The sequence below is a fragment of the Chionomys nivalis genome, chromosome 1 (genome assembly GCF_950005125.1).
Source record: "Chionomys nivalis chromosome 1, mChiNiv1.1, whole genome shotgun sequence".
NCBI classification, from domain to species: Eukaryota; Metazoa; Chordata; class Mammalia; order Rodentia; family Cricetidae; genus Chionomys; species Chionomys nivalis.
This window is the reverse complement of record NC_080086.1, coordinates 85,387,856-85,404,814: the sequence shown is the minus strand read 5'-3', so window position 1 is coordinate 85,404,814 and position 16,959 is coordinate 85,387,856. Positions and strand designations below refer to the sequence as shown.

At 42.1% G+C, this 16,959-nt stretch overlaps 1 protein-coding gene across 1 annotated transcript in view; it reads right to left on the bottom strand.

Moving 5' to 3' along the window:
• The window catches only part of Hpgds (hematopoietic prostaglandin D synthase), a 33,031-nt gene that overhangs the window by 548 nt on the left and 15,524 nt on the right, over positions 1–16,959 (bottom strand). The window contains exons 3-5 of the mRNA XM_057788260.1: positions 15,986–16,078; positions 11,718–11,827; positions 3,443–3,541 (exon numbers count right to left, since the gene is read on the bottom strand). Coding sequence (XP_057644243.1) covers positions 3,443–3,541; positions 11,718–11,827; positions 15,986–16,078 — 302 coding nt within the window. The remainder of the gene's footprint in view (positions 1–3,442; positions 3,542–11,717; positions 11,828–15,985; positions 16,079–16,959) is intronic.

Genomic DNA, 16,959 nt, shown 5'->3' with positions numbered 1-16,959 from the left:
AGCCAGGTCCAATTTGACAATACATTTTCAAAAGGTGTAATGCACAGATTTACATCTGTTCCCAAAGCCCTTTGTACGACAAAGCAAAGCAGGCTCGTTCCAGGTGTATGCATGCCAGAGTACATACTTTAACTCTTGTAATTGAGAATAATGTGCTCTTTTGTATGCCACAGTGATTCCATACCTGTCCTGCAGATATCCTGCTGGGGGTCTGAGATTATTCTTATGTTATCTACCTTGCTTCTTTGTGGTGTAAGGTATAAAGCAATAAACAGTGTATGAGTTATCCCTTCAGGGTCTATAATTCCAAGGAAAAGATTTTGGGTAAAATCCATTATCTTTGCAACATATAAAGACAAGTAACTATATAGGTATTTGGCCCTTAATGGAATATTGAAGTGTACAGCCAGCCTTAAACCTTGGTCAGTTGAGTGTTCTCTATTGTTAGTTGAACTTCCTCTGTGGAGTATTACATTGGTTCTATGATCACATTAGCAGAGTGAATTTTTGCTGTTGGAGACCATCTGACACTGTAGCATGTTTTTCTGGAACTCTCTCTGGAGATGTGGCTGCCTGAGGTGGTAGAATGTTTCTACAAGGCTGGCTACAAAGTGTAATTTAAGTATGGACTAAGCTTGTTTTTGTGTGTGTACTTTATGCATGTGTGCACAGTTTGCGTGTGACTGCTGTCATCTAAGAGAGATTGCTGTTCAGAGGATCTATACTTCAGCTAAGAAATCTTCATCAAGTACCTATTGTGTGTCGTGCCCACATCTAGGTGTTAGGGACGGTAGAGAGCAAGCTGGAATGCAATGACCTCCTCTGATGTATACTTGTTTGTTTGTAGTTCTGTGGATCAAAATCAGGGCCTTCAAATGCCACTGAAGCTCATCCCCAGTCTGGAATTTTGTTTTAGCAGAGAGTAAACAGTGAGATGGCTGATGAAGGGAAAGTGGAATGACTAACGTGTGCAGGGGAACTCTCTAAGAGCTGATGTGTATTAACCAAGGGTCCAGACATGCCAGTCTTAGCAGGTTTTAGCTGGAAGTGTGACGTGTCTAGTTCGGAACAGTGAAGAACGGAGAGAGAGAGAGGGAGAGAGAGTGCTCAGGAATGGGAATGGAGTGGTTTACAAAGGGATTTTAATAGGAATTTTCAAAAAATCAGTTATTAGAAATACTCATGAAATAGGGAAGGGAAAGGACAATTTAGAAAAGGAAAGTGGGAGGAAGTGAGGGTCTGTGCAGTGTGCTGGAAAGCTGAGGAGGTGTAGGGAAAAGGTAGGCTGATCAGAGTCACCCAAGCCACAGACAGAACCCTTTCTCTTATCTTCACACACAGTAGCCCCAAAGGCTGAGAAACCCCACCTACACCAGCACTGAGGTCAGTCAGATTTGATTTGGGTGGGTATGTCCTTGCTCCAAAAGCATGCCTATAGCATCTGCCCATTGTCCCTCTGTGATATGGGTGTTTTCTGGCATCTGCTAGCTGGGCCCATTGTTTCTTTAAGGTTGGAAAGTGATGACGTTGATTCTAATCCTGTATTTATGACTAGGGTACTTTTCTGACAAGAAATGTGTACTGCCGGCTGGAAAAGGCAGAAGACCAAGTCTCTCACATTAGCGTCTGTTCTTGAGAGGTTTCTGTCTTTACAGCAAACATGGAACTAGGTTGGGGGCTGTGTTATATGTTTGGATATAGCAGAAGTTATCATAAGCTCCTCTATTTTGTTTTGAGTTGTTTGAATTTGCTGCTGTTAATATTCTCATTGAAGCCTGTATTGCTCTATCTCTAGCCATCCTTGGGCTGACTTCTGAATCCTTTGATACCCAAAACAACAACAACAACAACAAAATGGAAATTTATTTACTTCTAGTAGGAAAAAGTGTATTTCTTTTCTCAAATTGGAAATAAGTCATTTGTCCACTGGTGTGGGATACCCTTTTGTATGCTGTGTTTTATTACTATTGGCTAATAAAAAGAAGCTGATTTGGCCAATAGCCAGGCAGAATAGAGCCAGGTCAGAAATCCAAACAGAGATAGAGGGAGAATGTGGAGTCGGAGAGATGCCAGCAGATGCCAGGGAAGCAAGATGTGAGCTAGCAAGCCAGGAGCCTCATGGTAAAATACAGAATAATAGAAATGGGTTAATTTAATTTTTAAGAGCTAGCTAATAATAAGCTTGAGCTGTTAGGCCAAACAGTTTGTAATTAATATTAAGCTTCAGAGTAGTTATTTGGGCACTGCCGGACAGGAGAGAAACATCCAACTAGTCTACAAATCCCGTTACTTATTTAGGAGACTAGAATCTGGATATAAGGAATACTCATGATAGCTGGATTATTTTTGTCTCCTCCTCTCCCACTCCAAAGATCCTGCTTCTTAGTAACTTCAGATGTGATTTCTGATTACTGCACTCCCCTGTGTATAAATCATAATGTCATTAAAACAATACGAACAGTGCCCAGAACTGCTAATAGTTCTACTGACAGTGGCATTTGGATTTGTTTTTCTAAGGATCCTATCATGGGTCTGATTGTGGTGAATTGACATGAAAGGTGTTTCCTGGGACTGGGGAGATAGTTGGGTTGGTAAAGTGCTTGCCGTGCCAGCATTGTGAGGAGCCAGTTTGAGCCCTAGAACCCATGTACAAAAGCTGGATGTCATGGCTCAGTCTTGTGATCTCTGCACTGGGAAGGCAGAGGCAGGAACAGCCTTGGGGCTCAGGCTAGCTGGCCTTGCCTGACTGGTGAGCTCCAGGCCAGCAAGGGATCCTGTCCCACTAAACAAGATGGGCAATGTCTGAGGAATAATGTCTGAAGTCAATCTGTGGCCTCCACATCATCCCCCCACAGATTCCACACACATGTGCACGTGTACACACACATGCCCTAAGTAGTTCTTAGGTTAACTTTTTTGAGACAGGGTTTCTCTGTGGTTTTGGAGCCTGTCCTGGAACTAGCTCTTGTAGACCAGGCTGGTCTCGAACTCACAGAGATCCGCCTGCCTCTGTCTCCCAAGTGCTGGGATTAAAGGCGTGCACCACCACCGCCCGGCTTAGGTTAACTTTTTAAAATTATTGTATATAAAGTGTTCCATGACTCCAGATCAGATCTGTGTAGAGAGTAAGTTTAGGGAAGTTTAGTTTTCTCTCTCTCTCTCTCTCTCTCTCTCTCTCTCTCTCTCTCTCTCTCTCTCTCTCTCTCTCTCTCTCGTAGTTTCTGAGTAATATCTGCCACCCCATTCTTTCTTCTTTCCTTTTTGAGACAGGACTCAGGTCACCTAGGCTGACCCTGACTTGCTGTGCAACCTCTCACGTGCTGGGATGACAGACAGATAGACATGACCATGCCTGGCTAGAACAACATTTTGCTCTGTAAGGTTTTAGTTTATCATCTAATCTAAATACAAGTGCTGGTATTTTTAAACATGATGTACTCACATAATCACCAATAAACCACTCTCTGTCCCCTAAGTATGTGTCCAAATCTTTCAGAAGAGGAGGTGCATGACATGTGAGCAAGTCCTTGAAGGTCCGTTCCTAGGAGAGAGCACATATCCTTGTAAATGATGGGAAGAATCAGTGTAGTCTGAACAGCAGCTCAGAAGGGATGAGAGTAGATAGGCATTGTTCTTCCTCAGTATGACCGCAGAGAGACCCACTATTATAATCTATTACTCAGGTTTTTAAAGTACATTTATTTTGTGCGTTGTGTGTGTGTGTGTGTGCGCGCGCGCGTGCGTGCACATATATGTGCCGCAGTGCCTGTGTGGAAACCGGAAGGCAGCTTTCAGGAGTTAGTTGTCTCCACCAAGTGAGTCCCAGGAATCAAACCCAGGTCCTCAGGCATAGCAGCAAGCTGAGCCATCTTACCCACTATTACTCATTTTAAAATATTTTTGATACCAGTTTCATTATATAGTTTCATCACTTGTGGTATTTCAAACATTTTATATACATATATATATTTACACAATACATATGTCATATTTCCTACATCCATTCTAGTATTTTAGACTGGTAGTTTCTGTCATTTGTCTACTGTGAACAGGGCCACCATAAACAATGGTGCACAATTGTCTCTGTGGTGTGCTGACATGGCGGCCTTGGGTACTCAAGAGGTACGTAGGCAAGTCCTGGTAAATCAATTCTGCTTTTATGAGAAGTCCCCATGATTTTTCATCTTAGTTTATTGTAATGAAAGGTTATTAAATTTTGATCTCTAAAATTTCATAGTAACACGGGGCCCTTAAAGATACATAACAGCTGAAAGGAAGTAGATGTGCTGGGTTCTCCGAGGCCAGACACTCCACTTCTGTTTCTCCCCTCATTATTGCACTTGAGGGATATAAAAGGCTCTAATGAATCATGACACCTGTGGGGCCCTAGTATGAGTGCTATCTGCCTTGCATATCATACATAGGACACACCAACCCTGCCCTTTTGGTAAGTTCACTGCTATAAGCAAATATTATCCTGAGAAAGGAAGAGAAGGTCAAGACAGATGCCCCCTTTATTACATATGTATGTTTTATTGAATTGGAAGGCCAAAGTAATTTATTCTCTTTCTTAGTAAGAAGTGGTTGTACCTGCTGGACACTGTGGTACAACCTGTGAACTCATCTTCCTGGGAGGCTGAGAACTGTAAGATCTGGACACCATAGCAAGACTCCCTCTCACAAGAAAACACTAGCAACAACAAAGAACTGTTCTGAAAATAACACTTTTTGGGTTAGTTTGCATCAGATATGAACATTAATTAGTCTAGGCTAGCCTGGATCTCTTAGACAGCTGTACACAGTGGGGACCTGATGTGGCTTTGCGAAGGTCATGTGTGCTTTCTAATGGTCACATCCACATTGTTAGGTTCAAATAAGAATTTGTAATATACAAAGTAGTGATCACTCCTTTAGCTCAGATCTTCTTTATAACTTGTTGAATTATTTCCAACTTAATAAAATTTAAATTACGACAGATAGCATAATCATTTCTTATGGTTCATTTTTAACTAACATGAAGTTTAATAGTTATATCCTTTGTTTTAAGTGTTTGTGTGGTGTGTGTGTTAGGGGGAGTCTTGTGCATGCTAGATAAACACACCGACTGAACTATGCATCCTCTGCCCCATATGTGTTGTCTGTTCGTTCTAGATGGCTATTCTTTGACTTGAAGGACTAAGAAAGCACCCAAAAGGATGTAAAAGGTTGTCTGTTTTTCACTATTTCCAAATTCTCACTCCCAATGAGTGCTATTCTGTGTTGAAACTGAAATATAAGAATTACCTCTGTCCTGTACGTCTTCTATCTCTACTCTGATCATCAGGCAAGGAAATGAATATAGACAGACACATTGGGTAGCCAAATAATAAATGCCCGCAATAATTTCAAAAGCTGTGCTAGTGACCAATATTCAGAGACACATTTCATTTAATCCTTTAAGATTGGAAATGGGCCTTGAGCGACAAATACAGAAATATCACCTGCATTTTTTTCGAGTAGTTATAATGACTATTTTCAGTGAGACTTGTGTGGTGGCTCACCCCTGTAGTCCCAGCACTCTGGTGCTGGGACAGGAGGGCAGCAAAGCCAGCCTGGGCTGCATAGCAAGACCAGGCCTCACCCCACAGGATGTTTGTACTCCCATCTTACTGCAGTTATTTTGAGTTTGAAATTTCTACTTGACCACAAGGTGGCAGCAACTGACCCTGCTGCCTAAATAGCTCAAAACAAACTTTTCATTGATGGCATACTCCTTAGCTATTGTCAATGCCTCTGCTACATTTTCCTTTGCATAATTTGGACCTGAATCTAGGTTTCTGTGTCTTCTGAACATGGTTCGAGATATGGAAAAGCCTTGACTACTGTGTTCCTCACAAAGCTAGAGTATTAGTTCTATCACCAATGGCCAGATGCTCTCCTCTGGAAGAGTATACATGTCCTTTGTCATGGCTCCTCGGTCACAGAAAGACAGAAAACAGAGAAAGGCAAGCTGAGAAGGTGGCAGACTGCCTAGAAGAGAGGTCTTTGGCATACTGAACTAAAACTTTTATACACTTTCTTTTTATATTAGGGAGCATGACATATTTGTCCATGTGTTTATAATGATATGTAAAATAGGTGTCACACTTGACAAATAAAAGGGCAAATTAACACAACGTTGTAACATATTAATAATAGCTGATGCTTAGTAAACACTTTCCACCTTGTCATATGTATATACACTGCCATTGAATGCTCTCAATGTGCTTCAAAGGAGAGTCCATACCTGTACTTCACACTCAAAGAGATTGAACTCTGAAGAAGGAAATAAATGTTAGTGGGAAGAAGGCAATGTGATTTGCCCAGTGTAAGACCCCAGAGCCCAAATACATTATGTCAAAAAGTCATTTTACATTTATGTCATCAAAGCTGAGCTTTTTAAGTTTTTGTGCTCTCTCTCTCTCTCTCTCTCTCTCTCTCTCCTCTCTGCTCATATTCCTAACATACCTTATTTATATAAATAGTATATTTATGTCCAAATATCTCCAATCAGAAGCTCCTAACCGTGGAGATAGTGTTTATAATGCAGGGGTTTAAGTAAAATTATGAAAGTCGCATTGGTTGTTTTGGGCTGTGATGTTGGACTTGGGCTGTCCCTTTCATTTCTAATTCTTGTTTGTACCAAGAGTTTAGGGCAGCTGCTGGTACATCACACCCATCCAGGAGTTATGACCGCGCAGTCTGAGAGTGACCACAATTTGTATTCCTTTCACAGTACTTCCCATCTAAACACCTGAACCCAAGGTATTTACACCTGTGAGGCCCCCATGCCTCACCTGGGAAATAAGCCCTCTGTCAGTTCCCACAGACTTAAATACTATTGTAGCAGTCAAGCTCCGTGTGATCAGACGTTCTAGAGTTTTGCCAGGTGAACTCAAGTCACATTCTTACCCTTGTTTGACTCTGAGCACCTTTCAAACTACTCTGGTTGCTTCTTTGTCTCGAAAGATAGCTTGACAATGATAGCTTTGCACTGGAGATAGCATGTCAAGGGGATGAGAGCATCCCCTGGCGGAAGGATCTGGTAATGCAGAACTCTGGCAACGAGTTAATGAACAGTGTTGGCCATTAGAGGGCACTAAGACAATTGGTCAAATAAGAAAACTTATTACTTGTCATGGTGATGCTTTCTGTTGAAGAAGTCATGTGTCAACTATGAAGATGAGATTGTTGCAAATATCCCAAACGAAGCCAGTAGAGGACTGGAATAAAGAAATTGTATAAAGGTGGTGTGTTTGACACTTGTATATGTTTATTTCCATCCTAATTCAATACTAGTGCACATGTTTTATAAAATAAAACCTATATGGAGGCGGAAAAGGGGAGTGAGGACCAGAGCAAAAGGTGGCAACTAACCCTGTGTATAGTCAGGATACAGCCTGGAACTGAGGGGGCGGGAAGCTGAGGCTGGTGGGAACGGCCAGAAAAGCAGCTTCAAGAGGCTTCTCCTTCATTTCAGGCTAATGGACATGATCTCATCATTCTCTCCAGGAGGTTAGAGGGGCTAAAATAGCATTCAGGACAGATGGTATCATGGAAAATGTATTAAGAATAGAAGAATGGTGTGCACATATTCACACTGAACGGTAAGCCACCGTTTGCCTCTTCTCACCATCTCTAGATGACAGTTTTCTCTGGGCTCTCTTCCCATCACAACAGCAGACACTGGGAGCCAGAGACATTGGAAGAACCCAAATAAGGAAAGTGACATTCAAATTCAATAAACTATTCACACATGTACAGCTTCCCATGAACCACAATCCCGTAGCCCACCGTGAATTCTAGAGGGTGGCCAAACCCTGACAAGGACTATAGCAAACTGGAAGGAAAGAAACTTGGCACAGAGAAGCAATGGGAGGGCAGATGACAGTATATTCATAAAATAATCATAAAATATCCTCACGAGCAAAACAAAGCACTACATAAAAAGAATCTAGAGATATGTCAAGCAGTGCCCAGTGAGGTGGGAGGCAGTATATATGATCAAAATACATAACATACATGTATGAAACTGTCAAGAAATAAAAGATTTTCTACTTTAAAACCTGATAAGTTTTTTTTTTAATTTTATTGATTTTTATTGAACTCTACATTTTTCTCTGCTCCCCTCCCTGCCTCTCCCCTCCCCTTCAACCCTCTCCTAAAAGGTGGAAATTTAGAACTCTCGTTGGGGATTTCTTTCAGAAAGTACAAAAGTAAAAAAATGGGAGGTATAAAAGATCTCATCCTCTCAACAACAGGCGTTCTGTGTGAGAAAAATAAAAAGATTAATTAATTAATTAATTAATGGAGAGATGCTAGTGACGGAATTTTAAAAGAATTTAAGGGTATTTCTTTGACTTTTTCTAACATCTCAAGCTGAATAGACCCAAACGAGATGATGCTAGGCTGGGAGGAAGGCTCGGTTGATAAAATGCTTGCTGCTGAAGCCTGGAGACTTGAACTTGGATCCTGTCTTCATAGGGTTTCTACTGCTGTGAAGAGACACCATGACCGTGGCAACTCTCATAAAGGAATCATTTAGTGGAGGCTGACTTACAGTTCCAGAGGTTTATTATTATTATTATTGTTATTATTATTATTGTCGTGGCAAGAAGCATGGCAATATACAGGTAACTATGGTGCCGGAGAATAACTTGAGAATTCTCCATATTGATCCGTGGGCAGCAGAAGGAGACTATGTGCCACACTGGGCATAGCTTGACCATATGAGACCTCAAAGCCTGCTTCCAGTGTCACACTTCCTCCAGGAAGGCCGCACTTCCTAATAGTGCCACTCCCGATGGATCAAGTACACAAACACATTGGTTTGTGGGAGCCATTCCTACTCAACCACCACAGGTCCCTGATGCCCATGAAGAAACTAGGCTCTCTAATACACAGCTATAGTCCCAGCACTGCAGAAATGGAAGGGTGTGTGGGTTTATAGGCCTGTCAGTCTGGCTGAATTGGTGAGTTCCAGATTCACGGATTAACTGTCCTAATAAGTAAGCTGAGGAAGCATGGACAAAGCAGCTGGACGTTGACCTCTGACCCACACAGGCATGTGAACATATATGTACACTCAGACACACACAAGAAAGAAAAAAGATGGTGCCTGAACTTGCCATTCTTTTTCTTTCTTTTCTATTTCCATATTTTGTTTGTTTATTTTGTGAGACAGGCTCTCAGTATGTAGCCTCGGCAGGCCCAGGGCTTCCTATGTAGGCCAGGCTGACCTCAAACTCAATAGAGATCCACCTGCTTCTGCCTCCAGAGTTCTGGGGTTAAAAATGTGTGCCACTGTATACAGCAAAACTCATCATCTTAAACATTTAGAACGCTAGAGAAAATAGATTGGCTTAAACTCGTCAACAGCTCAGAGCCTGTGGTGTCTTCAGGTGCTAATGAAACACTGCTTGCAACACAGGATTTCTTACCCAGCTCTCTTAGGGTTTCTAGTGCTGCCTTACACGTTATGATCGAAAACAGCTTAGGGAGGACAGGGCTCATGTCATCTGACAACTCTCAGGTTACATACACTCTCACTGAGGGAACGCAGAGCAGGAACTCAAGGCAGGATCTGGTAGCAGGCACTATAGTGGGAACTCAGCGAGGGGAGGAATATCACTTCCTAGCTCACTCCGATGATTTTCTCAGAGTGTCTTCCTATAGCATCCAGGGCCACCTGCTCAGGAATAGCCCCAGCCACAACCAGCTGGGCCCTCCCCATCAATCACTAATTTAAATGTTCCACAGCATTGCCTACAATCCAATCTTATCAAGGCAGCATTTTCTCAATTGTGGCTCCTTCTTCTCAGACGACTCTAACTTGTATCACGTTGACAAAACTAACCAAAAACTAACCCGAAAAATAACCAAAGCATCAACCAAACTATGAAACCGGGTAAAAATTCAATTGAAGAAAGTTGCAAACTAATAGAGCATCAAACTTTTGATGTTCTATAATCAGTAAAGCTATTGAAGACGGTTTTCACAAACACAAGAGCACAGAACAGGAGGCTGAACCAGGATAGGGCCGAAAGAAACACTCAGGATGGTAATAAGCGTGCACCGTGTGCGCAGGGAAACCAAAGCAGGGACACAAGATGGAGAAGCCTGTACATCTTGTTACCATCACACCTTCTCTTAGTGATGTGATCTTTGAAGTCCTAGAGGACCTGCTCAAAAAAACAATGACATACACAAGAAAGCGGGCATCATCCTGGAAACAAGACTCAGTCCCAGAAGCAAGGCCTGGCAGGGATGGTGTCACAGGAAGGCCCGAGATAAAGGTTCTGTAGAGACACACGGGGCTGCAGGGCAGGGAAGGCCTTGAGTACAGAAAGCTCAGCAAAGTGTCAGAGAGGCAGCTGCACCCAGAAATTCTGGAAAGAGAAAGCAGGGTGATATCATTGACTTTGAGAAAAATGTCTACCAGACAGTGTAGAAAGTTTCTAGAAAAAAAAAGTAAAATGAATTAGGCAAAGGTAAAAACCTGACTTTGAGGAGAAAAACTAAAACACTACCATTTCACTATATTTGCAGCTGTATAATCCTAGAAGATTATTTTTAGCTCAAAGATTTTTATTATCACCATGAAGAGAGCTTAGGGAAAAAGAAGCAGAGAAGATGACAAAGGAGGAGATAAATTCCCAGCTGGATGTGGTGCTGTACTCCTGTAACTCCAGCACTTGAGAGGCCCAGGAGTTAAGGTCATCCTCAGCTAGATAGTGAGTTAGGGGCTAGCCTCAGCTATAAAAACTGTCTAATAAAAAGAGAAGGAAAGAGACAAATTCTTACAGATTCCTTAAGAAGTCTATAAGAACTTTCTACAATTGGTAAGTCAAATTATATTTGTATATGTATATGTATATGTCATTGAAATATAATGACACACATTATGTAGTCTACACAATGACATAATGAACTATTTCAAAGAAAGAGAGGGAGAGAAAGGGGGGGGAGAGAGAGAGAGAGAGAGAGAGAGAGAGAGAGAGAGAGAGAGAGAGAGAGAGAGAGAGAGAGAGAGAGACATGATTCAGTAGGTAAAAACACTTGCCACCAAATGCGATGTGATGATCTGAGTTCAGTCCTGGAGACCTACATGGAGGAAAGAGAGAGCTGGCTCCTGAAGGTTATCCTCTGACCTCATATCCATGATGTGACTTGCGTGGGTATGTACAGCAATACACATGTGCACACACACACAAAAAAAACTTTTAAAAAGAGAAGAAAAGGAAGAATGGAGAAAGGAAGGTATGTAAATAGTAGAGAATAGCAGAAAGTATTAAAAGCTGGATCTGTGGGCTGGAGGGATGGCTCTTGGGTAAACCACTTACTGCTTCTGCACAGGACCTAGGTTTGCTTCCCAGCACCCACAGGACGGCACTCAGCCATCTGGAACTCTGGTTCCAGGGACTCCCTCTTGTGGCCTGGGCAGGATCCTGCATGCACATGGCATACATGCCTTCCCAAAGGTTCACATGCACAGACATTTTTAACGAGTGTTTGAAGCAGGGTTAGCACAAAGAACGGCAGGAAATCATTGACCTTGCCTTCATTTTTAAAGGTATATATTCCATATATATAATATTTCATATTACATGAATTAAAAATAACTTTGTAAAGCCCTGTAAGCAATTTCTAGCAGTGATGCATGGTTAGCCCCAGTTACGATAGTAAGCTTTTCACATTACTTTTACATCCTGATTTTTTTCTGCCCATGGAAAAAGCGACATGAAATCGTCCAGTGTGTCCACGACAGCATCTGCTTGGCATTGCTCCAATTCTGTCTTCCCAGCCAGATCTATGGGATAGAAAGAGGCCATTTTGCATCTACGAACATGCTCACTTTAACTTACTATTAACATGTCAAATAGGCAGCATAGCCATACTTTAGAAAGCAAAACAGTGTGAAACAGTTGTAAGGCAGAAGACAGAGGCTGGAGGTGGAGCTGTGAAAAAATTCTAGAAGTCTATGCCCTATTATTCTTTGCACAGTGTAAAAATGCCTGGAGAAAATCTGACCCCAGATTTCACCATAAAATTTCAACTTTAAGTCGGACAGTGGTGGCACATGCCTTTAAACCCAGCACTCAGGAGGCAGAGGCAGGCGGATCTCTGTGAGTTCGAGGCCAACCTGGTCTACAAGAGCTACTTCCAGGACAGGTTCCAAAGCTACAGAGAAACCTTGTCTCAAAAAACAAAACAAAACAACAACAATAACAACAACAACAACAGCAAAAAACCAAAAAAAAAAAACAAAAGAAAAAGAAAGAAAAGAAATCAACTTTAAAAATGATAGAATATCTTTTTTTAAAAATATTTATTTATTATGTATACAATGTTCTGTCTGTGTGTATGTCTGCAGGCAGAAGAGGGCATCAGACCTCATTACAGATGGTTGTGAGCCACCATGTGGTTGCCGGGAATTGAACTCAGGACCTTTGGAAGAGCAGGCAATGCTCTTAACCACTGAGCCATCTCTCCAGCCCATGATAGAATATCTTAATCCTGGGATAACAAAATGCTTGAGCCAAACAGAGCTCAGTTATGCGACTGTAAGCATTTCAACATGAAGATGATAACCATGGCAACTGCAGCTGCTTCCTGGGAGCTGGGGCTACTGATGGTCAGATACCCACTGTGGTTAAACCGTCTGAGGCTGCCATACATTGCTTCTGTGTTTTGGATGGCATGTTCTGTCCAGTCATTCCCTTCAGACTAAAACATTTCCTTCAGGAAGAAAGTCGAGGTTCAAGAGCCCCCATAGCTTAAAAGAAATTGGGAAGAAAAAGAAAAAGAAAGGCCACAAAAGCTTGCAGAATTCTTAAGACTTTTTCTTTTTAATTTTAATTTTTATGTGCATGCGTGTTTTGCCCACTTGTGTGCAAGTGTGCCACATGCTAGAAGTTCAGAAGAGGGCCTGGGATCCCTGGAGCTAGAGTTACAAACAGCTTTGAGCTGCCTTGTTAGTGTTGGGAACCCAGTCTGGGTTCTCTGGAAGAGCAGCCAGTGCTCTTAAATGCTGAACCATCTCTCCAGCTCCAATTTACAATATCTTCAAGGCCTTCGATAGAAAAAGAGTAAACAGTGGCTGGCAACAGTTTTTTACTAGTTTATTTTTTTTCTACTAATTTCTAAATATTTTTTCCTAAATCATTGATCTTTCTAAACTCTTTCACGAGTGTCAGTATGAAAGTCTTGTAAACCAATTGCTCTTATTTTTTTGTATAACTGTATTAAATTACTAAGCATAAGGCATTCCGTGTTGACGATGCATGACTCGTATAAAGAAAGCCTGAGTGGAGCTGTTCAGGGTGAAGGAACACGCTTGCTTCACATACTTGTAACTTCACGTGTGATTTCCAAGGACTGGTTTTCCTCACCAGCTTGAAAAAGTGTGTCACAGGTCCCTCACTTTCCCGCAGCCCTGGTTTGGCTTCTGTGGTGCAGGCTTTAGCTATTACTTCCAGGGAGGCAATGCCTCTGTGGAAAATCCTCGTTCTAAATCCAGGCATCTCTCAGGCCTCTTGGCAAATATTTGGAGCTGTTTTCCCTCCCGAACTTCCGGCATCAAATTACCAGACACCACACCTCAAACCAACTGTTCTTTTTTTCATTCCAGGAGTGCAAGGCTCCTACACTGAGCTGGTCCCACAGTAGCTCCAGCTGTATTGAACGAGAGAGACTCCTTGCACGCCTGGCTCCTCTGGTTGGCAAACCTGATAGGGCAAGAGGTATTGGCAACTGAGGAAAGCCGTTACAAAGAACAGAGAGGGCAAAGGCGGGGTGGTAGTGGGTGTCGCCAGTGCTCTGGCAATAACAAAGCCTGACAACTGTGCCCTCGTGCCCTTACCTGTGGCCCAGCCCTACAAAGGTTCTGTAAACTTTCTCATAGTGTCCACACTCCTCTTTCTGATGACAACTGGACTACTTCAAAAACCTCTAATGTGTGACCGACAGTCTGGACAATCAAGAACAAACTATCGCCACAATAACTGTCCTGTAGTAGTGCCTCCAAGTGTGCCGCCTTTCTGGGTAACAACGTAACACCTGTTAGGGAGGTCTGTACCCTGAACTTTCTAACTGGGTCCAGTGTATTTTGCTAAACAACCCTCTTTCTCTACCCTGCAAATATGAAGGTTCTTGTTTGTTTGTTTCTCTTGTGCCTTTTCCTCTCTACTTGTGAGTCTGAGTGAGGTCCATTTGCCTTCTCAGCACTATCTGGGAAATCCTTAATAATGCAAACTTTTCAGGGTCTTCCTCCAGCCTTCTGAATCAAATCTGGAAGCAAGGAAGATGTGTTCGGAAGCCCCGAGGAGACTTTGATGCACACAAGAGTGGAGGACTTGGAACCCTAGGTATCCTTTGATGCTTGACTCCATTGCCCTTTTCTCTTCTAAGCCTTCCAGGACATATTCCACATCCTTTGACTTTTCACTACACAGTTTTTTTGTGTGTGCTTAATTTTTTAAAAATTTATCTTATGTGCACTAGTGTTTTGTTCTCATGTATGAAAGGGTGCTTATTATGTGTTGAGCCTGGTACCCACAGAGATCAAAGGTCATTTGTCAGATTCTCCTGGAACTGGAGTTACAGATAGTTGTGAACCATTTTGTGAATGCTGAGAACTGAAACCAGGTCTTCTGCAAGAGCAAGGAGTATTTGCTGTGGGAGGCCTCTTGTTCATTTCCTGGCCACCAGGCAGCTCAGACCCGAAATAATCACACAGAAACTATATTATTTACAAACACTGCTTGGCCCATTAGCTTTAGCATTTTATTGGCTAACTCTTACATCTTAATTTAACCTATTTCTGTTAATCTGTGTATCGCCATGTGGCTGTGGCTTACCTGGTAATGTTCCAGTGTCTGTCTCCAGTGGGGCTACATGGCTTCTCTCTGACTCTGCCTTCTTTCTCCTAGCATTCAACTTAAATTTTCTCACCTATCTCTGTTCTGCTCTGCTCTTCTATAGGCTCAAAGCAGTTCTTTATTAACCAATGGTATTCACAGCTTACAGAGGTGAATCCCATACCAAGTATTCTTAATACTGAGCTAAGATCCAGCCCCTTTTATGTCTTTAAAATAAACATCTTTGTTCCTAAAATGGGAATCTAATTCCTATGGGTCACTCGAGTGCTCAGCATGCTTGGATCATAAGGTGGTAGCAATGCGGTGAAATGGAAAGGCTGAAAGTGGAAAATAGTGATTCTAGCATGCTAATTAAAAAGAAAAAGGCTTAAAAAATCCAAAGTACTTGCTTTTTTACTAAAAAAAAAATAAAGTGGGAAGAGCAGGAGAGGGGAAGTAGGAAGTGGAGCATGATGAGAGGAAGGCAGGAGCCGTCTCTGTTACTTCTGCTCATTCCACAGTGCGTGAGCTAAGAAGACCCATGATAGCCAGTAGAGGCAAGGATGCCATCTTTCTAGTCTTCTGAGCATGCTCAGAATGAAAGACACTGAATTATGATTACAATAGTCCAACAAATTCCAGCCTTCATGTGCTGTATGTATTTCTGGATAATCATAACACTCAACACTAGCTTGACATACCAACCCCATTTTCCAGCTAGATTTTTGGATTGACATAATGGCGATATCAAGTGATACAAGAGTTGGAGGGTCTGATATGGCAGCACATGCCTGTATTCCAAGCATGTAGTAGGCTGCTACAGAAGGATCAAGGGTTTAAGGCCACTGTGGGTTATATAGCAAATAGCAGGTAAGCTAAGACAACACAGTAAAACCCTACATATGAAAATCTGCAATAACAAAATAAAATAGCTGTCTACAGTATTCATAGAAAGTTCTACTGATGTAGATGGTACATTTATAATGTTCTAATCTTCAGAGCCATTCCTAATTGCACCATAGTTAAATAATACAGTTATTAAATAAATATCAAAGAAACCACATTTTTTTTTCAGCTAATCAAAGTCTTAACTACAATAAGTACATTACCTGTGTTTTTGGTCAAGTATCTTGCTATTGCAAGACTCTGGTGAAGCATCAGTCCTCCCACCTCCAAAACAGGGATTTTGCCAAATGGAAGAGCTAAAACAGAACAAGCCAAGGGTCATCTTCTGAGCAGAACCGGGAGGGTTGAGAGAAGCCAAAACAATAGAAGCAAGGTATCATATACATCACGAAAGTCTTAAATATAGAATATACACATGCACATATATTTACAAGATTCAAAGTATTTTAAGAAGCACTATATTGTTGCCCTGTGTCATGGAAATCATCTCTTCATGCACATGAGCAGGTCATTGATGGAGTAGTTGTTAGGGTAGGTGTACTGGGTGGCTCTGTGTGTCAACTTGACATAAGCTAGAGTCATCAGAGGAAAGAGCCTCAGCTGTGGAAATGCCCCCTTGAGATACAGCTGTAAATATTTTCTCATTTAGTGGTCAATGGGAGAGGGCACAGCCCACGGTGGGTGGTACCATCCTCGGGCTGCTAGTCCTGGGTTCTATAAGAAGGTAGGCTGGTCAGGCGGTGGTGGCGCACGCCTTTAATCCCAGCACTCGGGAGGCAGAGGCAGGTGGATTTCTGTGAGTTCGAGGCCAGCCTGGTCTACAAGAGCTAGTTTCAGGTTCCAGGACAGGAACCAAAGAGCTACAGAGAAACCCTATCTCAAAAAAAAAAAAAAAAGAAAAGAAAAAAAAAAGAAAAAAAAAAAAAGAAGGTAGGCTGAACAAGCCAGGGGATGCAAGACAGTAAACAGCTCCCCTCCATGGCCTCTGCATCAGCTCCTGTCTCCAGGATCCTTCCCTGTTTGAGTTCCTGTTCTGACTTCCTTCACTGATGAACAGCAATGCTGAAGTGTAAACAAATCTTTCCTCCTTAACTTGCCTTTTGGTAATAGTGGTTTTGTCACATCAATAGAAACCCTAACTAAAACAGTGGGCCAACCGAAAGGCCCAGGATGTGGG